This window comes from Lonchura striata, chromosome 1 (genome assembly GCF_046129695.1).
Source record: "Lonchura striata isolate bLonStr1 chromosome 1, bLonStr1.mat, whole genome shotgun sequence".
NCBI lineage: Eukaryota > Metazoa > Chordata > Aves > Passeriformes > Estrildidae > Lonchura > Lonchura striata.
Window position 1 is genome coordinate 5,180,957 of NC_134603.1, and position 27,638 is coordinate 5,208,594.

Here is a 27,638-nt window from a genome sequence, read left to right on the forward strand (position 1 = left end):
ACTGTCATGGAAAACCACAAACTTTGATTTTTATTTTAATACTGTAAATGTTAAAACTAATTTTATATTATTAACTCTGATATCTCTGTTATGATATTTCAAATGCAGTTTCTATCCTTCCCTGTGATATTCACCGTTTTTGGTGCATTCAAGTTTGATTTTTTTGATGTCCTGGCAGAAACAGCCAAATAATTTTTGTCTTTTGTTCTGTCTTTTTGTTTAAAAGGTTAATACCACTTTTTGTGTCTTTTCTCTCCCTTTGATAATACAGATATAAATTAATTGGAACAAAACATAGTATTAGACAAGCAAAAGTAATTCTCTTTGTTCTTTTTCCAGATGGAATCAGTGTCAGTGGACTCCCACTCTCCAGTCCTTTCCGACAGGTTGTCAAACCAAGAGTGGAGACCAAACCTCTTAATCCCCAAGAAAGCAGCAAAGTTGGTGATTTCAGTCACGTCAAGGTAGGGGAATGACATAAAAATAAGTAAAACCTGTTGGTTTTTGTTGTACTGTGCTATGGTTTGTTGTGTGATTAAAAAACAAAGGTTTCCTAGTCTCATAAATATTTCCCTTTGGTTTCCTTTAGCACAGCTTGATGTTCGGAGTTTGGATTGTTATATTAGAGCCAACAAACAAAAAAGGTGAAGAAAGATCAGGCTAAGAGTGGAAATTGCAGAGTTGTCTGTCCCTGTGGTGTACTAGGGGAGCTGTCAGCTCACCTCATGGTGCTTTCTCATGCTATTTACTCTGTGAGAAGGTGCTTCTCTGTGAATTCTTGGCCTTCTTGCAGGGAGGTTTTTTAGTGGTGTTCATACAAGTAATAAAACAGAATAGTTGAGAGAGTAAAAGAAAAGTAAATAAAAGTAGCAGGGTGGAAGAACATCTGTGTAGGTGGAAGAACAGTAGTGTAGGTGGAAGCTGCACTGTGCTTACCAAGAGTCTGCCCCAGCCTAAGCTGCTCTTTGCTTTTCTGTAGCAGATCTTACCTGATGAAGGTGTAAAGTTGTTGTTTAGAGCATGAAATAAATTTAACTTCATAATGGCCATATTTGAAGAAGATACAATTTGAGACGAAAATAAGAAAGATTGTAAATAATAGACTGCAGCACTTCATTGGTCTCTTCCCAACTTCTGGTGAATGTTGTGTTGTGTGCAGTATTTGATACATTCCCTGCACAGATCCATGTTCTGCATCAGCTCATCCTGTCAGGAATTAGAATGAGTGTTTTACATGGCAAAATTTGGCTTCACATGTGCTTGAGAAGCAAACACAGGCTCTGCTTTTCTCAGTGACTTGCTTTGCCTGTGAATTTGCTTCCTTCACAGTGACAATATTCACAATTCTATCTGAGCAATAAACAGGTGAAGCTGTTAATTTGTAAGCCTGTTTCTTTTGGACCAATAGCACTGCTAATTCATCATTAATTGCTTCTGCAGCACAGAAAACATGACTGCAGCATAGGAAAGGTCTTAGCAAAATTACTAAAGCCTTTGTGTTTTATGGCATAGTAAGGTGTTTCATAATTGTTTATAAATATAAATGAGCATGATTGAGGAAAAAAATTGCTATTTAGTGAACAAAATGTCCAGCATTAATTTTTAAGTTCAGAGCTTTGTGTAGAATGTCTGACCTATAGACACTTCTCAGTCACTGTGGCAATGGCAGTGTTGCTTCAAGATAGGACTAAAAAAATCTAGAAATGCAGAACTTTGCACCAAGTACATGAAGAAAAAAAGCATTTTGGTGCACTTTTTGCTTGTCAATCAGTTGTCCTGGCAACAAAGAAGTTGCAGGTTCCCAGTGCTCTGTGTGATAGTATTTGAAGGATGTTGGAGGGCTGTAAAGGAGAAACTTGGTTTTTAACATGTGTAGCAAAACAGTGTGGTGGGAAGGCACATGCTGGATCCTGTTGCCAGGCACATGGAATGAATTTTGATTTAATTGGTATTTCGTGATGGAATAACCATTCAGATGATCAAAACTATGTTGAGTATGGAATACACATTCCAACAACATCAAAGGATTCTTTGCTGAGTGAATGTCTCTGTGTCCTGAGCCTGGTGTGCATCACTGCTGTACAGCACCTGTAGTGTGCCTGCAGTTTGTCCCAGTTAAACCACTATAAACCAATAATTGGATCTGCTTGGATTAAAAATGCCTATGGAGCTCAAAACTATTTACAATTATGCTAGAAATGTTTTTTGATTCACTGGGCTATGCACAAAATTAAATCTCCATGTACAAGGACAGACATATTGGGTAGTGGGTAAATGACCAGAAGAAAATACCTGTTATAACTGAGGAGATGTATTTGCCTCTTTAGGCAGGCATTCTGTGATAATGTGGATTTCTGCTTGTGACTTCTGTTTTAACACTGCTCTTTAGTAGGAAGCAGCATAGGAACCACCAATAGCTTAAAATGAAAGCCAGAAAAATTCCAAACCATAGATACAGGGAGTTACTGTAAACGATCCAGTCGATTAAGAACTTACAGATATAATTAGAATGTGCTGTGGTCCAATTATCTTGGCTGAGTTTTGAGGAATTTGCTGTAGTTTTGGATTTGAGTCTCTCTGGTTTAGACTGGGTGTCTTTGAGTACATGAATTATGTTACTTGTCAAATGCTTTCTCTCAGACATTGCTGTCTGAAATGAAACAAGCTGGGATCTGCACATGAGAGATGATCCAAGGTTCCCTTTGATGCTTAGTCTCAAAATGTTTGATATTTATGAACCTTCTTGAGTTCTCTAGAACCTCCTTAAATGATCCTTGAGTTTCTCCCTGTGGCAGCAGAACAAATCTGGGCTTGTGGACTGCTTGTCCCTCACGGTGCAGTTTGGGATGAGCTCTGGGTTACATTTGGTTTATTGTTGTGCCAATTAGATTGATTTGACAAGGACTAATGTAAGAAGCAAGTGGGAATTTTTAAGTTAAGAACCAAGATGGATTTTAAACAATTTGTATGTGTGGTGAAAACACTCTGCTGTCACTTATTCATGATTTAACAATAGGTGTCTGGTGTGAGTATTCAGGGGTAATGGTTATTTTTCAATCCTGCATGCTGTGCATAAGCCCATCTTCAAATAAAAGTGAATTTCTGCAAATGAAAGTGAGTGTAAATTAATGCTTCTCATGTTGCTGATTCTGAAATGTCCTTGTTCAGATATTTATAAGCCTCATACTTAGAACCTTCCCTCCCTACTTGTTTGCCTTACAGATTTTGTGCTTCAGTCTTGGATATTGCAGTCGAGTTTCTCTGCAATCTCTGCTTCCAGTTTTGCTGTAGGCTGTCTCCTAATAAACCAGTTACTGGCTTCTGGAAATGACTGTTAAAATGAGCTCATAAATTCCGTGTAAAAATTGCTTTATGACCTCATCATAAAGCTTGCTTATACTCTCAAGCTGAATAGAATCTCAGGCTGTAATATTATGTTCAAATACGCTTTTCTGCTGTTCAGTGATGGGTTTTTGTGCTGAGCCTTGTCTAAACTACTTGGTTGTTCTAGGGTGCATCTGCATGAAAGGATGATTTACACTGCTTAGGGTAACTCATCCTTTCACCATTGCTGTGGTGTGTGACTGTCAGGTTTGAGGCTGAATCTGTTATTTTTTGAGTAACACTGCAGTGTGTTCAGATATTCAAGTATTTTATATCTTCATGCAAAAGCTGCAGTGAGAAATTTAACCAGATGCCATCATCTCTCAGCAAACACAGTGTCAGTTTTAACCTGGGGAATTCTGCTCTGCTCTTCATACTTGGAAGCTGAGATTATGTGGTGTAGTCTAGTTCTTGTCAGATGGAAGAAACAACCTGGCACTTCAGTCCTTATTCCATATGGATTTGAGCTTTAGAGATCAGTCCAACCCAAATGAAGAGCTGAAATGGAGAACTCTTTTAGCTGGGTGATGAAGACTTTGAAAGAATATTGAGAGATTTTAAAACCTTGGTTTAAGCTGTTAAACATTCCCAGTGCTTACTGGCCAGTTGTTTGGCAGACAGGGCTGGTTTATAATTTATGAGGGATTTGGCTGACTTCTTTATTTGTTTTGAGACTTGTTTGTTCAGGAGAATTTCCCTCTGCATCTTGAATGTGAGCTGTAATGCTGGAGATTCAGCTGCAGAAGCTGGAGAGGTTTAAGTACTCTCATCAAACTGCTCTGTTCCTTCACTCTCAGTAAATGGTAGGAAGTGTTAAAATACAGTATGTAGAGCTAATTTAATTTAACACACTGTCTTTAATGTATCTTTTCTGATTTACTCAGCAGTGTATTAAGATGAGATAGAGGCCTTAATTGGATTTTTTTTCTATTCAGTTCTCAGGCTTTACTCTTCTAAAAGAAAGTGAGCTGCTAAACTTTCTATTGTTGATACTTTAAGTTCTAATTCATTTTATTCATAAGCCTTATATCTATTCTAAGTTTAAGCCCTTAAACAGAGTAAGTGGGATATTTTTTTATAATTTTAAAATAATTTTGGGTGCTGCTGAAATTAGAGTAGATATTGAGTCTGTAGAACACAACTGAAATTTAGATTCCTTTTAATTGAAGAAATGTGAATATGGGAAGGAGATCTTAGGCACAAATATATAGTCCAGTTTAAATGTTGTACTTCCACACTGTCCTATTTTGGAATTTATTACTATGCTAGTAAATTTTGTGGCCCTGAGTTCTCCCTCAGTATTAAACATGTCAATTCTTACATTTCTATCTCTTTTTTCCCTAATAACTTTCAAGATGGTAGAAGATAAAAAATAAACAAAGCTCTTTCACTTCCAAATGGATTTTTAATCAAAATAATACATATTTTATTTTTTATAATTGACAATTTCTGATGTGAGTGCCAGAAGGCCACTCACATTTCCTGAAACCTGCTCAGATTGGAGCTGTGAGCCACATCAACCTTTGCCAGGTGAGCAAGGTGATTTTTCTTGCCTTCCCAGCCAAGAATTACATTTTTCTTTGAGACAAAGTGGATTATAAAAATAGAGTTATTCTGCAAAAACAAGGGAGAGATGGGTTTTTGGCAGTTGGTACCTGTCTGGCAAAATGTGATTATGATCTGGATCTGGATGAAAGCTGGCAATTTTTGAGCAGTCTGGGTCTAAATGCTTTCCATTTTCCTTCCCTGCCCAGTTCAGAATTGCTTACCTTCCCTGGAGTTCTATAAATAGTTGAGTATTCCACACAATTTCTGCTGTCCACTCCTCTTCCTCTCTTCTTCTGTGAATTGGTCTCTCAAGAAAGGAATGGTCTGTTGTGCCCTAGAGAGGACTGTAATTCAGAGCACTAAGAAAATACTTGACTAAATCTACTCCCTAGAGCCAGGGGTGGGAAAAAAACCCTACTACCTCTTGGATTTGGATAAATTCAATTCATTCAGCTTGTCTTGTATTTTACATTCAATATTATCACAGTAGAATCTACAATTTCAATGCACTATGTTTTAGAACTTACTATTTTTCCCATTTTACTTGACATGAAAGGAGTATTAAAAATTGTGTGAAGTACTAATAGAAAAATACTGGATGGATTCACTGTCTGCCTGTCAAAAGCAGCGTTTTTTTTTTTGTTTTTTTTTTTTTGGGCATTGTCACTCAGAAAACAAGTGATGATACCCTGTTTGTACCCAAAAAAATCTCTCATCAGGAGTAGCTGCAGGAGCAGTCTCCTGTATAAACCACACTTCATCTCCTTCTTGTCTAAAGATGAACAAAGAAAAATGAAAGTTGACACCAACACAATAAACAGAGCTTATGGGAACAGCTGGAGGTGGTCACATCCATAATGACATTGTGATAAGTCAGGAAAAAATCTTAATACTGAGGTTGGCTTTTGTAGGAGGGTGTTGGCTGAACAGAAAGTGAGGGGAGAATAGGGGGGGATGTTGACTGGGTTAGAATAATGGAGAAATAATAAAGATGGGCTCACATGAAGACCTGCTGAGCTGGAAACTTGAAGTGGAGGGAGGGAGGTTTGGAACAAACATCTGGAACAGCAGGGTGAAAGTCCAGTCAGGTCTGTGAGAAATTTTAAGAATACTGAGAAACTGAGATGTTTGTGTGAATGCTCTGCTTGCATTGGATGATAAAGTTCCTCAAAATGTTTTCCAGAGGTCAGAAAGCCTCTGCAGCCTGGAGCTCTCAAAATGGGACCTGCTGTGTGCTCCATGGTCAGTTGTCACAAATTCAGAATCCCTTTGGGGGTCAATTAATTTTGCACTTGCAAGTTCTTGCATGATTAGTTTTCCTCTTTTAATGAGAACAGATGAGGTAGGTCAGACAGGGTTTGGGTCAAAGACCACTCTTTATTTCAGGTGCCTTGTTTACTTGGTTCTTATTTGTGCACATTTACACCGTTGTAGATCCAGACATTTGCTGCTGAAGTTGGTTTCAACCTCATGCTGCATTTTTACTTAAATATTGCTCATCCTGCATATGATAGTGTTGTCTTCCCAAATGTTTGATGGAACTTCTTTGAAATTCCAGAAATTTTATTGATTTAATAATTTTCTGTGGTCTTTTATCCACAAAACTCAGTGCACTGACAAGTAATGAAGCATAGCTGTACTGCAGGCTGTGATAAACACTGTGCCATAGTTTTTTTCTCTTCATTTGAGAATAAATAAATTAATCTGCAGGCAAGTTCAATTTCTTAATATTTCAAAGAACTTTTTTTTTTGTTGAAATATTTTCAAATCCTCAATCATAGAGGCAGATCATAGTAAGTATTGGAGTTTTGTTCTGATTTTTGGACAGCTGGCCAAAGAGATAAAGAACATCTTGATAAAAGAAAAGTAGAGTCTTTAGACTGTGAATGTTCTGTTTAGCTAGAAGTGGCATTTTTAATAGCTGCCTTCCCCAGGAGTATGAGAAAGAGAATGAAGTTTAGTAATTTAGCACTGTGGGGACTCCAGAAGGGCAGGTCAGGTGTTGTAGTTTTGCTCAGAAGAAATGGGAAGTGCAGACTGTGGTGGCTGTAATTGATGCCAAAGAATTTTTGAAAGGGCACCTCAGAATCTGCTTTACCAACTTTGTTTCACTGAGGGACGTGACTGGAGAATGACTCCAGCAAGCTCCACATTTTATGTTTATGGGTAAACCAGGTTTTAAATGTCCTAGATTGCAAGTTTTTAATAAGATGGTCTGGAAGAGGAATTGCTTAAGATAATTTAGATTTATTTACAAGTGTGTTTAAAGGTTTTAAATTTAGTACTAATAATGATGATGTGCTAAATTTATCATTGATCAATCAGAGGCTGACTTGTTCTTAGGGGGAGTAGGACAACATTGACTTCAAAATACTGAAATTTCTAAGCAATGAAAATTATCTAAAATTGTCAAAAGTAGAGGAGAGGAAATTCTTTGTAAGACAAAGAGGAAAAAACCTGAGACTAAAATAAGTGCAGCTTTTAATATTGTGTTAGATAAAAAAGATCCAGCTCATATTTTGTTGGTCATTTTATGAAATTGGTTTCTCTGTGTTGTCATTAAATTGCTGATTTTGCTGTGTATTGCAGTGACTGATGATGTGAGAGAGGGAAAAGCAGGTGATGAAAAAAATGTTATGTGAAGAGGGAAAAGTGTAGGAATTTGAGGGTGTTGATCAAATAGTGTCATTTCTTAGATGGTTCTCTATGATTCATTTAGACCTGATTTTCTGTAAGTTTAATCTTAGAGTAAATTAAATTCCTAATGTTCTTGTGTTTAAATGGAATAAAAAGCACGTTCTCTGGTAGCAGATCAAAAGTACTATGAATATTACATTGGGAAATTGATCCTTTCCACTGGAGCATGTTGTTTTTGTGTGGAGTATTTGCTGCACCACTTAGAGGTGTGTATTTTGATGATAAATTAGTATAAATATTACTGTTAAGTGACTTGGATGTGCTTCAGCTGTCTGTAGTTATTAAATACAGTGAACATAATACATCACACTTTGCAGATTGGTAAGAGTGGAGAACTCAGAATGACTTGCTAATTTTAAACCTGGGGCTCTTAAAACATTATTGGTTTAGCTGAAATAGGTCTGAGAAGAGAAAAAGACAAATGACAAGAAGCAATTAAAACACATATTTTGTAATAAAGTGAATCTCTGGAGCAAGGAAGCTTCATGGCAGTAACAAATGTGTCTAAATTTTATCAAGTTTACTTTCAGCTGGGTTATATTTTTGTGTCAAATGCCCAGAGAGGTGAGCAGTCCATTTCAGCAACTTTCTTGAGTAAATATGTGAAATTCTACTCATTTTTGGTTAGACACTGTGCAAATGCAAGTAATATTTTTACTACTGTATAATGCAAGTCATAAACAATTATTACCGTTGCTGCTATTTAATACAGTAGCTGACAGTCCAGAACAAGGAATAAATGGCTTGCTCAAGATCACACAAGATATAAAATTGGAAATATTGTCAAAATAAGCACCAAATGCTCCATCCCATGAAGAGGGTGAGAAACAGGTGATGTAGTTTTTTTTCTTAAGAATATGAAAAAATCATCTGAAATCCTGCATTCGTCACTGCTGGAGAAATTCAACATTAGGTTTTCTTTGCCTAGAACCTCCAGCTTTTACCAAAAGCCATTTCTGTATCTTGCACTTTGCATGGTGCTTGTTTCCTATGGGCAGCTGTCTGTGTCTTTTTGTTTTAATTTTTCCATGTTATTCTTCATTTGTTTTTCTACCTCTTGTTGGTCAGTGCAGTGCAGTTGGCAATCCAAATCCTCTCCCTGAGTTTATCTGCTTGCTTGGTAATCTCCTGTATACTATAGGTGCTCCAGGCTAGAATAATGAGGGGAATAGCTGCAAATGGAGAGCAAATTACCTAAATTATAAAAAAGATGAAATGTTATCCAGATGCTGGGAATCTATTCTTGTAGTCTTGGTGGAAAACATTCTACTGATCATCCATCTAATCTGATCTGATAAATTTACCTATGAGGTTTCAGCATTGAGCCAAGAACTCTGAGCTGAAGCAGGCATTTTTGGAAGTTAGCCAATTTTATGGACATATTGCAATGGCAGAAAACTTTCTCCATTCTTACAGCAGTTCCTGTAATGGTGAAATAGCCTTTTAAAAGTGCATTTTACCATTAGCTCTAATTTGTCTTACCTTCAATTTCCACCACTGGACTTTAAAGCAAATAAAAAACGTTCTGCCCTAGGTATCTTTTTTCTCTACTTATTGTAAATGAGATAATATGGGACCAATTATTTTTGGAATTTTTTTTTTAACTTTTGTGTATGACAGAAATGTCAAATTCCGGAGGAAGGAGGACAGTGCTTTTCCTTCACTATTATACAGCTCAGTGATGATTACCCTCAAAGTGCTGGTTTTGCACTTGAAGCTGTATTTCTGTAAGGTTTTAAAGTTGTATGAATTATAATTAACATTTTTTTTTAATGTTTCAGTTTTGAAACTGGCCTTTTGGATTTCCTTTGTGGTAGTACTGTCATGCAACTATAATGCATAGCTTCACCATGACAAATTTTTCTACCACAGAAAAAGTAAAATATTTTGAATTGTTACTGTTCTTTGTACTTGGTATCCAAGTGTGGGTTATGATCTCCAAGTTTGGATGGAATAGAGTTGAAATTATGGGTAATCCTTAGATTTTTAACTGAAAAATATAAAGTAGAAATAATTTTATTATCATGTTCTACACCACTTACTGCAGTGAATATTTCTGGGAGTAATGTTCGAATTAGGAGAGGTGAGTTGAGGAAAAGCAAAAGCTGTCCCCAGATCTGAGCAATTATAACACTGTATTTTACTAATAACTTTGAATAGTAACTTTTACTATGATTTCTGTGGAGTAAAAATTCTCAACTCCCCCCAAAACCCAAATAATACAGTCCTCAGATGTTTGTGTAGTGACAGCTCTGCTCACCTCACCTCCTTTGTGAAAGCCACTTGCTTTGAAAAGTCCCTGATGGAAAAGGTAACACAGTGACCCTGTGGACATTCTTTATTTACTGTATACAGGGGACCTTGTTTCCCCTGAAAATCAGAATTTGTGACATAACTGTGTACAAAACAAGATGTTTTCTGCACTCTGCAGTCCCAGGCTAAGTGCTGCTGAGCGGAGTGGTCATCACACCAGGTTCTCCTAGATGTGTGTGTTACCTCCTGAGGAACAGGAAGGCATAAATAGGGGCCTTCATATTCCAGGAACAAATATTTAGGGAATACTGGCTGGGAGAGAAAGGGAGGAGGAATTCAGGTTAACTTAATCGACTTAATAATTTTGCTTTGAGAAAAAAGTACATTCTGCATTTTAGACAAAATTCATAGATGTTTCTCTAATGTTCATTCTCATAATAGCCAGCTCGCTCCAGTGAGGAATGTATGGAAAATAATACCAGAAGGAGCCTGAGAGCAGGAATCTCAAATAGCTCTGCTTGCCCATAACTTCTGATTGCTGCTGTCCAGAGACAGGAGAAGGGGCCCAGATCAGTTCTGACACCTGCAGAGTGTCTCCCATGCACAAAGAACATCAGAAGAGCAAAGTCTCTGTCACTGATTTTCCTCCTCTGGAACACCGACATGCTTCTACCTTTGTCCAGAAAATCTTTTGTTCATATGATATAATGAGCTCTTTGAAGCTTTTCTGCCTTTTTTATTTTGGTTTTTGTTTTTGTCTCTTCTCATCTCTCATAGTATTTTCTACTCACTGTTGCTTTGCCATGTACAAAATCCTGGCTTGCTTTTCAGGAATCTTGCCATCTGTTGAGTACCTTGTACCAGCCTAACGTGTGAAAGTCTGTAAGGCTCAGCTCATGCTCTCTTTGCCTCATTTGTTCAGCTCACAGGCTTGCATCTTACTCAGGAAAAAAAGCAAACTATGACCATCAGACTTTTTAAGGGTATGTAGAACATCAATGGGGATAGAAGTCTGTCTGTGATTCTGACTCTGGTACATTTTCATTTCGCATCATAATTTTTACCTTCCTTCCTCAGAGCAACGAAATCTCCCTATTTCAAAACACTCACAGTGTGTATTAGGAAAAATTCTTCACTGAAATAGTTGTTAAGCACTGGAAGGGGCAGCCCAGGGAGCTGAGGGAGTCACATCCCTGGAAGTGTTCAAAAAATGACTGTATGTGGCATTTTGTGGTGCTGTTTAGTGGACATGGTGATATTTGGACAAAGGTTGGACTTGATGATTTTGGATTGATAGTTCTGTGATTATTATCTGGCTCCTGTCCCTGCTAAAAAGAACTAAAAAGTAAAAGCTTTGTGCAGTTGTCTCAGTGACTGAAGGTTTAATTGCCTTCAGAAGAGTTAGAAAGTCTTTCTGTGTATCTCAGAAAAGACAGGAAACTGCTTGGCCACTGCTCCCTGTGCTTTCCCAGCAGAGTCTGAATTTTCTAGAAGTGGAACTTGCTTTTGGACACCAAAACCTGCAGGTTCCAGGATTAGGAAAACAATGGAAAACAACCTTTATAAACTTGGTCTCTAAGACAATAAAACTATTTTTTTTTTTTTTTTTAAGGAGTTGAAAATTCCACAATGCAGCAAACAAAGTGAGAAGCTGTTCATCCTTTAGGCACAAATTGTTAAAATCTTCAGAACAGTGAGCTTTTCATTAAAATTGGTTTTGGACTAACCTAAAGAAATAGGCAGGACTGGCTCTGGGGCAGCGTGGAGTTCTGCAGCACAGCACAGTTTCTCAGCTTCACTGACATATTTTCTTTCCCCCTCTTTTTTTCCCCCTACCTTGCTGCATTCCTTTGAAGGAAGGTACAGATTATTTTGAGTATTTAGTTCCTGTGTTTTAAAGATGTATTCCTTTACATTTGCTTGGTTACCTGTTTGGAGTTGGGGTGGGCGTTTTATTTTTCCGACCCTTAAAAATAAGCCTTGAATTTTAGCTCATCACCCAGGATAAACGGAATTTTTCTGTACTTCTCTCTCTGCATCACCAGCTCGCTGGTTTACATTTTCCTGCTGTTTTATGAATTGGGAAAATCTTAAAGAATAGCAGCAGGTTTGAAACAGTGTTTTTTCCACATTATGCTCTGTGTAGTACAATGCATTTCCTTGCAGGTTTGTCTGTGGGTTTTGTTCTGTCTCTGATTTGAAAGCAATTAAATGAAAAACAGATATTACAGGTTTAGAGTTTCTGTGCAGCATTTAATACTCAGGGAGTAGGTTCAGATCTAGAGTGGCTGCTCTGAAATGATGGAGCAGATCTAATGTGGAGTTTCAATATTTCAATTTTTTTAAACTAAACGTCAGGTTCTGAGCTTTTTCTAGGGAATTCTAAATTGAAAGGAATATGGATTGAGTAAATCCTACTGTTTTATGAATTTTAATGTGAAGGGATTATGAATATCCGATGTCTGTTTTTCTATAATACATTGTTCATATCTAAATACTTTTTATTAAGAGACAGAGTGACCAAATATGCTGAGACAGGGAGAATAAGAAAGGCTTTTTTGGTTATTGTCACACAAATTTGGCAATAGCTGAGCATTTTCTCCGTAACTGACTCCAGGGCATACACAGTTCCTAATTCGAGTAATGCTTTATCTGTGATGAGGCAAAGATACACCTTTTTTGTGAACTAACAGTATCAGGATGATGCTTTTAATCTCCTCTTTGTATTCAGTTCAGGTCTTGTTTTCCTCTGTGCCCATCCTTGCTTTAGCTCAGTAGCAATCAGTGGAATAACTAAGGCTGCAAGGAAAATAACAGGAAAAACTCTGAAATCTGAAAGTATTCCTTGCCTTTTCCTTTACATTCTTTGATAATGTCCAAGTTCTTTGAAATATTTGTGATTGCTGCTGGTGGTTTTTTTTTTTTTTTATCCTGTCTCAGGAATTTCCCTAATTGCTGGCCAATGCTACTTCTTCAGGTCTTTCTATCAGCTTATGATCAAATAATTTATTACAAATTGCTACACTGCATCTTTAATGAATATTCAGAGCAGAGATTGAAAACAAATCTATGATCTCCTAGAAGGAATTAAGATTATTTTCTACAGCTAGAGGTTTTAAGCAGTAATATAAACAAAATAATTTGGCTGCAAATAAGCAGAAGGGAATTGTGAATGTTCCCCCCTTTCGATTGCATTGCTTCCCTTGCTTCCTCCTGAGAAGGTTTTCACTTTTCCTTTACTTTTTCATGTGGGGAGTCAGAAGAAGGGAGTTAAGGCTCTGAAACTTCTGGGGTTCTGCATGGCTGCTGTGACTGCAATGGGAAAATGTCAGCAGTGTCCCCATCCCCATGGGGACTCTGCCTGTCCCTATCCAGGACCTCTCCAAGCTGGATCTTGCTGGAATCGTTCTTGGAAATGTAGGGATGCACCTGTTCTGAAATTAATTCAAGAGGACATTTCAGTGTTGTGGCAGTCTTGGCAAGTGTTAAATGTGTTAATCCTTATGTCCTACCCAAAGTTGTGTGCTATTTGGATAAAATTCAGCTTAAATTATCACAGCATCCCAGCAACTTCTGGTGGTTTCTTTTTTGCCTTTTCCTTCTTCTTTTTTTTTTTTCCTTACTGAAATTTGAACCTTCTTTTAAAGAAATCTAATTGAAAGTTAAGCCTTATATTTAATATGCTACCTAAATGAAATTTCCCCACGTTGCCTCACAGAGAGTTTAATTTGAAATGAATTTTTATTTTCCATAAATATATAGTTTAAGATAAAGCTGAGTTAAGTAATTAGTGACTGTGAGAGAATGCATGTGTAAATTAACTCATCTTTTTGCTTGCAAGTTATCAATGACTGAGAGTTCATGATATTTAAAAAATTAAATTCCATGTAATTTATAACCTGAAGTTTGCCTGTTCTATCACCAGCTTGTGATAGATTTTGAAGAGAGTCTAGAAAAATGACTGTTGGGAATTGAAAAGATCTGTTGCCTACATGGAACTGAACATTATTTAATTTAAGAAATTGAAGTGTAATCTAAGCAGGAATTCCTGATGCAAATTAAATATTTCAAGAATGAAATTTAGACACGATGCAAATACATTTCCCTCCCATTAATTAAATATCACAAGGTGGACTGTGAATGGTAAACCTATGTCATAAAAACATGCAAATATTTCATTTGTGGATTCATATTACGTGGAAAGTAGTTTATTTTCCTATCCCACATACTGGAGTGTGTATTTTAAATAAAATGGATTTTGTGTGTCTGTGTGTGTTGGAGGTTTGTACCATGAAATGGTGGGGAAAGCTCCAGAAATAACAGTGAAGAGAGATCTTTTTTCAGCAGGCACATTTATGTTTCTATTGAAAGTATTGATCTGTTGTATCTTGAATACCACTGATACAAAAGACTGAAATTACCAGTTTTAAGGCCTTTATGAGTTTCTGCATTTCTGAGATTTAAAAACTTGAATAATATAATGCACTAAACCAGTTTGGGAATATTCAGACTGCATAATATTAAAAAGTGTGCAGAAAGATCATTTTTCTAAGATTCCATTACATAAAATAATTGAAATATCCCCATTTAGTTAGTAACCAGGCTAAGCCTGTAGTCTACACTTAGTGATACCCCTTAGTTACTGAAATGTTTGAAGATCTGTGATATAAGCATGCAATAACAGAGTTTGCAGGAAGAAAACCCCAGAGCAAGCAAGGCTTTGTGAGCATACAGGAAAGAGATTTGATGAATACAAATGTTTAGGTTTGGAGCAGAGGAATATGGAGCTGCTAATTTTTGAGGAATATTACTGAAGGCTACCTGGTTACTAATCTGGGTGCTTTATGTAGCCTTCACATTCTCCTGTTGTATCCTTTCTTTTTTTTCTATATAATTCCATCCTGTATTCCCTGGAAAATTGTATACTTTCATAAAATATATTGGTGCTTTTAGTATTCTAATCTGTGGCTCAGGTTTTAAGCTGCATAGGCTACAAGTAACTTGGAAACTGCAAGATAAAATTAATTCATTCAGCATTATGAAACAAAATTTAAACTGATTAATGCCAGTTAAGATAGTATATAAACATGGAGATTAAAAAAAAAGAGAACTGTAACTTGAGCAGTATAAAAAAAAATTTAAAACTGAATAATGCCAGTTAAAATTGTATGCAAGTAGGTAGATTTAAAAAAAAGAAAAATAGAACTTGTTTTTATAAATGAAACTGAAGATATTTCAGTCTTACTTGATTTATATTTAGAAAAAAAAATACCATGACTGTTCTACTGCTTTCAGCTGTCATTTTTGTCAGTTCTTAATTTACTTCTTTCCAAACAAGTTTACAAATTTGTTCATTTAAAATGGAAAGTTGACTGCTGCTGTTTCTGTTTAACACATGCTTGAAAATGTGCTACTTTTGAAGATGCTTCTTTAGGTGAAAGCTGAAGTCAAGCATTTGAGCCTGTTTACTTTCAGAAATCTGTTTCAATTGCAACCTGACTGCATCTTCCAGAATTCCTGTTTGATTTTAACTTAATAATGGAAATAAAACCAGCCACCATTATTTATTTAATATGAATGTGGGGCTGTTTTATTTCCACTGAGTAAGAGATTGTATGGATGTCTATACGTGTAGTTGTAGAAAGATTCTTCTCCCCTTTCTCCTGTGAAGCTCTGAAAACCTCAATGAAACCTTGCCCTGTTGGAGTTCTGTGAACTGAATTTTTACCCCGAGGTTCTGTGCTGAATGTTTTAATCATTAAAGGGGATGTGATAGGTGGTGTTTTGGATGTCACAGTTGGAATGAAATTTTGTAACTTCCTCTTGTCGAGAGGAGATTTCTTGTTACAACAAGCTGTTAATGACAGGCAGATGAATAGGCTGGTGATAGGGTGGGCACTTGTCTGGTTCAACTTGAATCGAGCAGGAAAGGCATTTTGAATAGATTTTTCACTTATTATAAAAGTGGATTTTAAGGGTTGACTTTTGTTGACTGTTCTTTCTTGACATAAATATTTCTAGGAACTGCAGAGGACCCAGAATCTTAACACAGTAATTTTGGATTAAAAGTCTGCTTCTCAAAACCTTAGCCCAGTTCAGAACAGTGCACTCTCTTTGGAGACTACTTTTCCATTTTATTGTGGGTTGCTCTGTGCCATTTTTCATCCAAGAATTTCAGGGTTCAAGTTCAGAATAAAAAAATGGAAATACTTTTTCTGCATCAAACTGTGTTCTTTTAGCTGTGTTACATCTTTCTGCTTTTCTTCAGTGAATTGCAGCATTCCTGTGGCATTTTTTGCCAGTACACAAAAAAGTCTCGAGAATATGTGGTGCAAGGTAAATTGAACATCACTCATCACTGTTAGGGTGAAAAACATAAGTAAAAGGACAAAATTATTTGAACTTTTAGGTTCTAATCCATTAAGGAAAATTAATAGTTGCATTACAGAGTTGTGTTCACTGGCTAGGAGCTGTACAGCAAAAATCAGAACAGTATCTCTTCCAAAAATAGCAGAGATGTAAGTCTAAGGTCAGATAGAAGAACACAGCACAGAGAGTTCAAGAAACATTCCAATCTCATCTGCTTATTTATCCAGCTATTTATTGATAAGGCATCATTCACAGAATCAGACTCAGAATGGTTGAGGTTGGGAGGCACCTCTAGAAGTCACCCAGTGCCACCCTTTATTGTTTTACAGCCAATGGCTAAGCCAGCTCAGTATTAGTACAGTATTTAGAATTAAAATTGTAGCCTTTTAGTCCTTCTTAGTCCAGATTGAATCATTACAGGAAGAACAGTAATACAGCTGGAATTATTACACACCAAATTCTTGGCAGAGGAAGAGGGGCGGGAGCTATGGCCACCCTCCCAGTGCTGTGAGGTTGGTCTCTTCCCAGTGCTGGTGAAGTGTCCTTCACTGGGTGGAACACACCACAGGTGGTTTCTTTTCTAGGATGCACTTTCTAATGTGTTTTTACACCTCACTTTTTCTTCATTGGTTTGTGGTTCCTTGTTACATCCCAAATCAGCCTATGTTAGATGTTATTTGTTCTTGTTAGCCCTGAGCAGGGTTTTGTCCAGCTGTGTACCTGCATTTCTTTATCTGACTCTCAGTGAGTGATTTACAGCCTGTGGAGTTTTGCTTGTACAGCTGTGCTGCAACCTCTCAAAGTGTCTCTCATCAGACAGGGCCTTTATTTATTTACACCACTTGATTATCTTGTTCCTAAATATCTCATTCTCCGTAGAGTAACTGCCTCTTGCAACTCTGTGTGTGAAGCTGTGGTTGGCTCAGACAACTAAAACAAATGAGACACAGTATCCTGGTCAGGTGGACAAATTATTGTGGCATCTAAAACTCATAAAATAAATTTGCAGACAGGTGAATCAGAGCAAACTGAACAAATCTCAATCCTGAGGCCTTGTGAGCTCAGTACAATACACCAGAAATACAAATTCCTGGCTAGGACACTGCAATGTTACAAGACTGCCCAGCCTGGATGAGAGTTTGTTTTAAATTATGAGCACATGAAGGAGGTGGACACGAGTTCCAGTCAGTTTTGTAATGAATATTCATTCAAGTAAACAGAAAATGATTCTGTGGCACTCTGGAATGTTAATGAAAGAGAATAGATGAGTTTAATTACAATTATTTGGGAAAGATTTGGTCTTTTTTCCCCCTCCAATTTATCAAATAGTTGCGTATGCTCATTGTTGTCAGGAGTAGGTTGTATTACCCTTGAAAACCAAAACTGTTTCCTTTTGGGGAATGAAGTGCTTTTTACAAAACAGTGAATAATGGAAAAATTATTAATAGCATGGTTTATGGAAAGAAAACTTAATCAGAAATTGTTGACCTGCATAACATGTTCAGAACAGTTCTGCTTTACTGAGTGTGGAATCAGAGCAGTTTCTTCCAGTGAAACTATCAGAAGCAGCAGATTTGGGGTTTTAAACAACAGCCTTTCCTATTATATGCAGTGAATAGCAGGCCTGCTAAAAGTTCTTCCCTAAATGGAATGTGACACTGTCTTCCACAGAAAAATAGGAGATAATTATTCTCTCTGAGCATCCTAACTGTTTAATTATGGGATGATTGAAACATTTTGTTACTACTGGTACTGATAGCAGCTGAAGTAATATTTAATGTTTTATACACTTGATTCCATGTGAATATGCTTAATAACAAAATAGATATTGGACTGGAAATTGAGGCAGTATCAGTGAGCATAAGAAACAACAATATTAATTAATTTTCTAACTCATCAGGTATGTACATTTATTTTATATGAAGTTGGTTTTGCCTGTTGGAAGCCTGAAATAAGTGAAATATTACATAGATTACTTTTATTCCAGAAAAAAGGAGAGACAGCAGCCTATTTAAAAATTGTGTTCAACAGCTGCCTCTTTCTTACTGTAAGAGTTTCTGGCTGCATAGAATCATAGACTGGTTTGGGTTGGAAGGGACCTTAAAGATCCTCTGGTTCCAGCCTCCCTGCCATGGGGATTTTGGGGAATTGTCTATACTGCCGTAAGTTCTAATCAGGTATTTTTCATACAGCATTTTTTTATTAAGGAAAAACAGTGCCAGGTATAATGTATGTTCTTCTTTTATAGATATGCAATATATGACAATCTTGTCACTTATTTTGTTGTGGGAAGGGTTGAAGGGTGAATAATGGTGGGAATATTTCTTGTGAGTTTGGGGAAGGGGTAAAAATAAAGGTTAACACCAACATAAATCTTTCTCCCATGTTGCTGCTTTCATCAAAATGTCAGAGCTGGCTCATAACTGCTATAAATTGTTAAAAGAGATAAAATATGTAACAAGTCTGGGAAGTCTATTTGAATTTTTCATATGTGGACACAGTAAGCTGATCAATACTGAGTTATCTTCACTAAATGTATGTATCTACCACCACTTTTTCAGTGAAAGCTGTGGTAACTTTAGCAGTACGACTTGAAAGGCAGTTTGTGCTCTTTGTCCTTGCACAGCTGGCTTTTAGAGGCCAATTTCCAGGGACAAGCAAACAAAAAGCAAACCCATCCATTCATCTCTTTCTTGAGACCATGCTCTTCATTTCCAGCAATAGAAATTTTATTCTTTTATAGCAATATTCATATACTTTAGTGCTTAAAGTCCACTCTGTTCCTAATGAACTTCTAAGTTCACAAGAAGAACATGCAAAATGGAAATCTGGAATCATTCCATTTCCTAGAAAACTGTTCCTGTCCTCACTTTCATATCAGACTTAGGAGGAGGTTAATGGATGACATGAGGTGGTTGGATGAGCCTAAAAGATACCATCTATTTAAAATGTATAAGGGTATAAATAGTCACCAGATGGCACTGTGACTGAGATAAAACACAGAAACCATAAATATAGTCAGCTATAGCTCGGAATAAATGTTAGTTTGCTCTGAAGTTGTTATATCAAACAGTGGTAGGGTTTTTTAAAATTAATTTATTTTTATTTTTTCTATCTGTGTTGAACTTCAGTAGTTCTGTTGGCTTCAGTAGCTTGTGCTTTATCCAATCGAGACCATTTGTGTCAATGGAGCCAGCCAATTGATACTTGCTAATGATTAATTTTAGACTATCTGATAAAATTATAATAAATTCAGGCAACTTTTGGTATTCTTCTTTTACTTCTAAGGGAACATATGCAACAAATTACTTGAAGAGAAAAAAATCATTTTGATGAGAGTCTCACTTCAGTGCCTGGTAAAGTTATGGAGATTATTTTGGGAGGTACTGAAAACCACCTGGAAGACAATGCAGTCATTGGTCACAGCCAGTTCGGCTTCAGGAGAGCAAAGTTCTGCTTCTCAAACCTGGCTGCCTTTCGTGAGCAGGTCACCCACCTGGTGGGCAGGGGAGGCCAGCTGATGTCATCTTGTTGGATTGCAGTAGAGCTTTCAATACTGCCTCTCATGGTGTCCCTCTGGACAAATTGTTCAGCTGGGTAAGCACATTATGGGATGGGCGAGCAACTGGCTCAGGGGTCAGCACAAAGGGTGACAGTGACAGCGGTGGCATCAGACTGGTGACCTGTCACTGGTGGCTTTCTGCAGGGCTCCATCCTCGGCTTTGTGCTCTTCACATCTCATAAATAGACACACGACTGGAAGAGACACTGAGCAAGTTCACAGATGGTACAAAACTGAGGGGAGCTCTTGATGCCCTCGAAGGCAGGGAGGCCTCACAGAGAGACCTGAACAAATGGACTGGGCTGTCAGCAGCCAGAGGAAGCTCAGCAAGGGCAAGTGCCAGATTCTGCACCTGGGATGGGCAGCCCTGGATGTGCAGACATGTCTTGGTTTGGAAAGACAGGTGTCTGCTAAGGAAGGCAGGAACCTCCCCTGAAATGGAAAAAAAAAAAAAGTAGATCCCCCTCCCTGCAAATTGTTATAAATTTGAAATTAAGGGGGGGGCTCTTAGGCAAAAATATGGGAGTAAGAATAACAGTTCATTATTAGGGAAGAAAAAAAAGTTAAAATAAACAATGCAGTGAACCAAAATAACACTGACAGAGTCAGAGTCAGAATACAACCTGTCTCCCTGTTAGTCAGGGTGTTGGCCGCAGTCCAATTGGGAATTATGGCTGCAGTCCTCCTGGAGGGGCAGGTGTGGTTCTGTTGGAGCAGTGATCCTGTAGAAAAGGGTGCAGTGTTCCTGCAGTGGAAGAGGCAGCTGCTCCTCTGGGAAATCCAGTACAGGAAAAGTCGTGCTGGTGTTCCAGAAACTCAAGATTATATCCAGGTAGAAATGCTTGGCTCCTCCCTCTGGGCAGAGCATCTCACAATGGGATGTTCTAGTTCTTATCAGTCACGCAGTGACATTCAATAGCCAATTATCAGCAGATGTCTCCTGGGGGAGGGTGGGGGAAGGGGGGGAAGGATTGGTTTGTGGAAGAGATAAAGAAAACTGCCACACCTCAAACAGATGGCAATTGAATACATCTTGCCTTGCAATCTAGGACAAGACAGACTGGGGAATGAGGCTGGAAAGCACCTGTGGGTTGGGACCTGGGGATCCTGGTCAGTGGAAAATTGAATGTGAGTCAGCAGTGCCCTCACAGCCAGAAGGATCAGCCCTGTCCTGGGGCCATCAGGCACAACATCACCAGCTGGGCAAGGGAGGGGATTGTTCTGCTCTGCTCTGCTCTGCACTGGGGTGGCCTCACCTTGAGTATTGTGTGTGGGTTTGGGTACCACAATATAAGAAAGATGTAAAGCTGCTAGAGAGCATCCAAAAGAGGGTACAGAAGATGGTGAAGGTTCTGGAGGTGAAGCCACATGGGGAGTGGCTGAGGACACTCGGTCTGTTCAGCCTGGAGGAGACTGAGGGGAGACCTCATTGCAGTTATGATTTCTTTTGAGGGGAAGAGGAGAGGCAAGCACTGATCTTTGCTCTGTGGTGACCAGTGAGTGACAGGACCCAAGGGAATGGCCTAAGTTGTGCCCAGGGAAGGTTTAGGTTGGATATTAGGAAAAGGTTTTTCCCCCAGGGGATGGTTGGGCACTGAACAGGCTGCCCAGGGCAGTGTTCACAGCACCAAGCCTCACAGAGCTCAAGAAGTGTTTGGACAGCACTCTCAAGGAACATGGTAGGAATGTTGGGAATGATGCTGTGCAGGGCCAGGAGTTGGACTCGATGATTCTTGTGGGTCTCTTCCACTCATTCTGTGATCCTCTGAAATGCTATTTGACCAAATAATTATACCAGGACAGAGTCATAAAGTAATAGATACTATTCTGTTTACATCTGTGGTATAATTGTGGTTTAATTGGAGATCATAGCAATGCTTTTGCATCCTTGGAATAACAGCACTTTTGTAGCCAACATTAAAGCTAAGTGGAACAAAAATTAATTTCCTTTGCACAAAGATTTAACCTAATTTTTGTTTTATTTGTAAAATCAGTTACCTAGATGATGTTTTAAAGGAATGGTATCAATTGAGCTACTGCTCATTCTAAAGGCTTGTTCTCTCATTAATTTTTCTCTGTGATGAAGTACCTTACCAGATATGACATGATTTTTCTTTAGCCCTCAGCATCACACTTTGGTTGAGTAAAGTCTTCATGGTGGTAATATCACTTGGCAGATACGCAGAAATCCTAGAGAGATGTGGAGTAGTACTGTCAGTAGATTTTCAGAAGTTCACAGTTGTAATGTGTGCTCTATGTTCTAATTCCCCTGTGATAAATCTAGAAAAAAGATTGGAAGTGTTTAAACTTTAAAGAAAGTGTAGTTGATAACGGGCAAATCTAAGTAGACATGTTAATTCTTTTTGCCTTGCAGCCTGAGTTCACTGCCACGGTCAAGTTGATCCATATGCCTTATGAAAACAGCAATTCTAATTATCCCAAGAGCTTAATTCTCTCCCCTGAATATTCAAGTCGCATACTACGATGGAGTTGACTTTCATGGTCTAAGTTTTAAATGTCATATTATATTCCCTTACCAAAACTCAGCTTTAAGAAGGATACAACACATGGAACTTGTTCTATTTAAGTTGTAGTTCATCTTTAAGTAATCATCACGAAAGATGGAAGGTGTAATTCAAACCTATTTTAGAAGCTTTATTTAGTTTTGGCTGGGAGATAATTTTTTCTTAGGGTCTTCTTTTCATTTGCATTTGGAAGTATATATTAAAGGTCTTACCTTTACTGCTGAAGAACACAAGTTCAGTGCATTTTAAGCTGTGTTTAATTTCTTATTTTTAATGTAGATAATACCCTTCAAAACCACTGTTAATGAAACTTTATACACACACACACACACACACACACACACACACACACACACACATATATGCTTATAAAATAAAAGAAATTTGGATACTTCTCTTGCCCTAGGCAATGGCTTAGGCTGGATAGAAAGTCATGGCAGAAAAAAACTGGATGTATGGATGAAGGAACAGTCAGCAGTGTCTGTGTGCCTTGTCAGTGAAGGCCATGTCCAACTGGGATGTACCAGGAGATGTGTGGTCAGCAGGGTCAGGGATTCTTCCCTTCTGTTCAGCACTTGGGAATGCTGTGCCCAGTTCGGGTTCTCAGTGTAAGATGGACAAGGAGATGCTGGAGTGAGGGCACAATGGATGTGGTGGCATTTGAGGTTCCTGCAGCTCCAGGTGGAGGTGGCTGAGGGTGTTCCCTGGTGGCAGAGAGTAGAGTGAAAGGAGCTGGGCTCATCTGGGAAATGCACAGTGAAAAAACAATAGCACAAGTGCAGAATGGCTGAGACTGGAAGGCAGATCTGGACAGTGTCTTTGTTCTACCTTGCTCAGGCAGTCAAGCATCCATGATTGTGCCCAGTTGACTTTTGGATATATTTAAGGTGGCAGATTCTACAGCTTCCTGGGAAACCCATTCCAGTGCTCCACCCTGTGCTGCTTTTGGCTGCAGTGGAATTAACTTTGTTCATAGTGCCTGGTGTGGGACTATGGTTTGGGTTTGTGCTGGAAACAGGTTGATCATTGAGGGATGTTTCCTAATCAGAAGGAACCACCTGTGTTTCATTCTGTGCCCACTGTCTGTCACTGGGCACTGCCCAAATTACAAGCAGTAGGAACAAGCTGGAACATAAGAAACTGCAGTCACATATTAGGAAGTTTCTTGTTCACTCAGACATAAAATGGCTGCTCAGAGATGTTGCAGAATCTCCATTTTCATAATTTGGCTCACTGAAACCACCTGCTGTAATTTAGCCCTGCACTGAGTGGGGCTGATCATAGAACTCTAGGGATTTCTTCTCAGCTAAAATACTTTGTGCTATATGACATGATGTACTCTGTGAGCACATTTTTTTCTTAGTAGAGACTTTCATCATTCATACCTTTTTTTTTTTTGATGAGTCACATTTTCCAGTGTACAGATGATTATTAGGCAATTAGCAATTGTATTTGATAATGTAAAGAAATGCAAGCATTTCCCTGAGTAATAAAGGACACTGGTTTGTTTTTCATCAGCTGGATGAACCGGTCACAGTGGTATTACTACACTGGTATCAACTAGGATTAAAAAGATGAGGAAAATATTAAAAGTGGCAAGCAAAAGGTATTTATTGAGAATGTATGTCTGAATTAATGAAATCTTCTGTATTTAGAAACTTGTTTTGAGACAATTTTTCTTTCTTCTTATTGAGTGATGGCTCATACAGCTGTTAGTAACAACTGTGTAGCCATCATTTCCCTGTTCCAGTTCTATGGATGTGTGTTAGAACGAAGCTGAACTGCAGTAGCTCACACAGATTATTTGTCTGCTCTTGATTGCCATGAGGTTTTTTTTTCCCTCCTTGAAAAATGAGTTTTGATTCTGCTCCTGCTTCATGTACTTTGAATTCTAGGCATCACTTCATGTTTTATAGCAGCCTTTTCAAGATTGTTGCTGTTGTGCTTTTATTTGTAGTGTTCTAGGAGGGAGGGAGGTCAAAAAATGTCACACCGTCTGTCTCCTGTGTGCCACAGAAGTTCATTTTCAGCTTCATGCAGGAAAAAAATATTGAAATTCACTCTGTGGATGTGACAAAGTGTTTCTGAGGACAAGTGTTCAAATGCAATATTGTCAAGCTATTTTTAGCCAACTGCTGTCCCTATAGTGCTGTTTAAAGATTCAGCTCAGGCTGCTAATAGATATATTTATAACCATTCTGTCAACTGCCACAGCATGAGTGCTGTTACAGATGATAATTCTATTCTTGGAAGCAGTGCCATGGTTACCAGTCCCTGAGCTGCTCAAATAGAAGCTATACATCTGTACACACTTAGTAACATTTTAATATCCCAACACGTTTTTGCATTGCAAGAAAGAACAAAGCCAGACATGATAATCAAAGAAATGATACATGCAGAAAAGCACATGAAAATTAAAATTGGAAAAAAAGCGTAATAACTTCTTGAGTATTACACATTCTGAAGTCTGGGTGTGAAACAAACTGTAAGAGGTTTCTTACTGCATTTTGTTGGTGTTTATTGTTAAGCTGTTTGATTTCAGTGGGGTTTATTTCATGTTGGATTAGTAATGGATTGACACCAAGTACAGCATGAGTGTGTGTAGGCATGCACTCAGTACTGTAGAAAGTCATTATGCTGATGAGGTTAGTGTCGGCCCTTTGGAGAAATAACAGAATTGTACCAAATTAGTGATTTGTCTGTGTTCTGGTGAGGTTTGATGTGAAAGGTTTCCCATGGCTGGACATTTGTGTGTTGTGGTGCAGCTGTGGGTTTGTGAGACTTTCTGCTGCGGGGCCTCAGCCGTGGCTGCCTGGCACCAGCTTGGCTGAGGCTGGGTGCCTGTGGAAGCCTTGGATGCGCCTTCATTTGGGCTAAACCCTGCATGGCCCAAGTCCTCTGCAGCTTTCTTAGTCCCACTCCTCGTGTCTGGGAGAGTTCCATGACTCTGTCACTCTTTGGGGTAGGTATTTACCAAGCAGTAATGCAGAGCCCGCTGCTTTGTTTGCTCTGTCTGAGCACGGAGGAGGCTGAAGATGTGACTGGAGTGAGGCCATCGGGTCCCACCTTTGAACAGACTCTGTTTTTAGTGTTTTTTAGAGGTTTATGGGCTCCCTGTAAGGAACCTGCAGCTGCAGCACTGTGGCATGACTGAAAAAGTCACCAGAGAAGAGAGTGTAGACCTGTGTGGTAGTGGAGCTTTCAGGACTTTGGAGATCTTTGGTTTATTTTTGTTCTGCTTGTGCTGTCAAGTTTGCAGGGAATTGCACTGTGGGGCCATGAGTAGCAGTAGCAGGCTCTGAAAAATGGTTGAACAGGGCTTGGATGATTTGTTATCCACCATGCTGGAAAAGAGGACCCAGTCTGGTTTTACTGTTGTGGAGTTGGGGAAGGGGCTTCTGTGATTCGTGGACAGCAGTGATAGATTTTAATTTGCCCTTAAATTTGTTTGTTTGATTACAGCATTTTAAAAAAGCTATATTTATTTTTATACAATGACTGTAATCATAAAAATATCAGTATGCTTTTTTAGTGCATCATCATTGTCATTGAATGTATCCATTTTCTGCTATATGTTGGACATGGAATATATATCACACCTGCCTAAAAAATGGAAACTAAAATTAGCTTTGTTTTTTTAGGAAGATTTGTAGTAAGATTAATATTCAGAAGAAGACAGTGCCAGTATTAATAGATTTCTTCAGCTGTGGTGAAATTTTAATCTAATCAAAAGGAAGCTTCTTTTCACAATATGCATAATGCAAATTATAAAATTCATTGTTGCTAAATGTTAGGAAGGCCATGACAAAAGACAGGTTCAACATGGAACAAGAGAAACAGGAAACTGGATTTGCTAGATAGCCTGCTGCCCAGATAGTCCAAAGGCAGTGTCTGTGCTAAAAACTTGTTTGACACTGAGTATAGATGAGAGTGATGATTGTTTCATGCCTTACTTGTCGTATTTCTCCTCAGACAGGCACTGCTGTCCATTGTAGGATGCAGAACTATGGGAATGTCTGGTTTGTTCCAGAAACAAAAGCTCTGTATTAAGACCCAGAGCTACATTATTCAAAAAACAAGTTTGTTTGGTTTGACTCCTCAGAGAAGTTTTTTTTATTTTTTTGTATTTTTCATGCTTCTTGCTGTTCTGTTGAGCAGGTTTTATCAAATCTCATTAATTTGCTGAGCAGTTTATTAAAAAAAATATAATGCAATGCCTTGTTCCTTAATAATCTTACTTTATGCCCAGTTTTCAACAAAAGCCCCAAAAATGTTTAAGTAATGTAGGTGTTTTTATGTTTTTGTGTTTAATTAGCTGATAGCAATTACACGTTTAACTGGTGTTCTTGGCTGTAACTTGTTTTAATCAGTGAAGGAATGTGGTCTGTATTTTCTAATAGTGAAGATGGTAAGGAATGAACACAAATGCAGATTCTTTCAATGGGTTTGCTTAAATTTTGCACCAGAAATGTGAATCATGCTGCAGTTTATCTTTCTTGTTCAATACTGGAATGTGCCTGATTGTGTCTAGAAATGAGGTAGATCCCCAGCTTCTTGTGGGAGAACCTGGTGTTTAGTCCTGGGAATGTATAGAAAGAGAAAGAAAAAAAATATCTGAAGTTATAGTAAAACCCCAAAAATTTGTAAAGATTATGCTGGAGGGCATGAAAAAGTGTCTTGGTAGAGAGGAGAATTCTGAAGGAAAGCGTTAGCTTATGGTTGAGTAGCATTCCACAGATGGCACCCATGTGTGATTTTTGAAGTGATGCAATCAATTTTTTCTTGAAGTCTGGTGAAGGACAGTTTTTTTTTTTTTTTTTCACATTGAAGGGACAAAAAGTTTGAGATTGGTAACTCAGGAAGGCTCCTGATGACGGAAAAAAAGTTAGCATTTTATCTAAAGGAAAGATAAGGAGGCAGATTTGGGGTTGCGTAAGTTGCTCAGCCTAGTTGAGTTTCTGATAAGATGATGGAGCTTTTCCAAACATGTGAAAGAGAAGAACATGGTTGAGCACAATCAGTGTGGAGTTACCACCCTCAGCTCAAGCTTGACTGACCTCTTTGTTTTCTTGGAAGAAATGACTGATTCTTTGATGATGATGAGGCTGATGCCATCCAATATATGAAAAATCCAGATGGTGAAACAGAATGTGTCCTCAGCAAATTTCTGAATGAGGCTTGAGTGATGAGTAAACATTTTAAGTGGTAGAGATTGAGTGTAAAAGTATCTTGGGAAATTTGAGACTGGCACCAATAGGAATTTCAGAAGTTCTGCAAGGAGAAATGCAAAGTTCTGATGG

General features: G+C 38.2%; 1 protein-coding gene across 3 annotated transcripts in view; it reads left to right on the forward strand.

Moving 5' to 3' along the window:
• Positions 1-27,638, forward strand: part of TRAPPC9 (trafficking protein particle complex subunit 9) — a 453,375-nt gene that overhangs the window by 78,381 nt on the left and 347,356 nt on the right. For all 3 annotated transcript variants that reach the window (XM_021532473.3, XM_021532475.2, XM_077781898.1), the window contains one exon: positions 340-464. In XM_021532473.3, the coding sequence (XP_021388148.1) occupies positions 340-464 (125 nt within the window). The remainder of the gene's footprint in view (positions 1-339; positions 465-27,638) is intronic.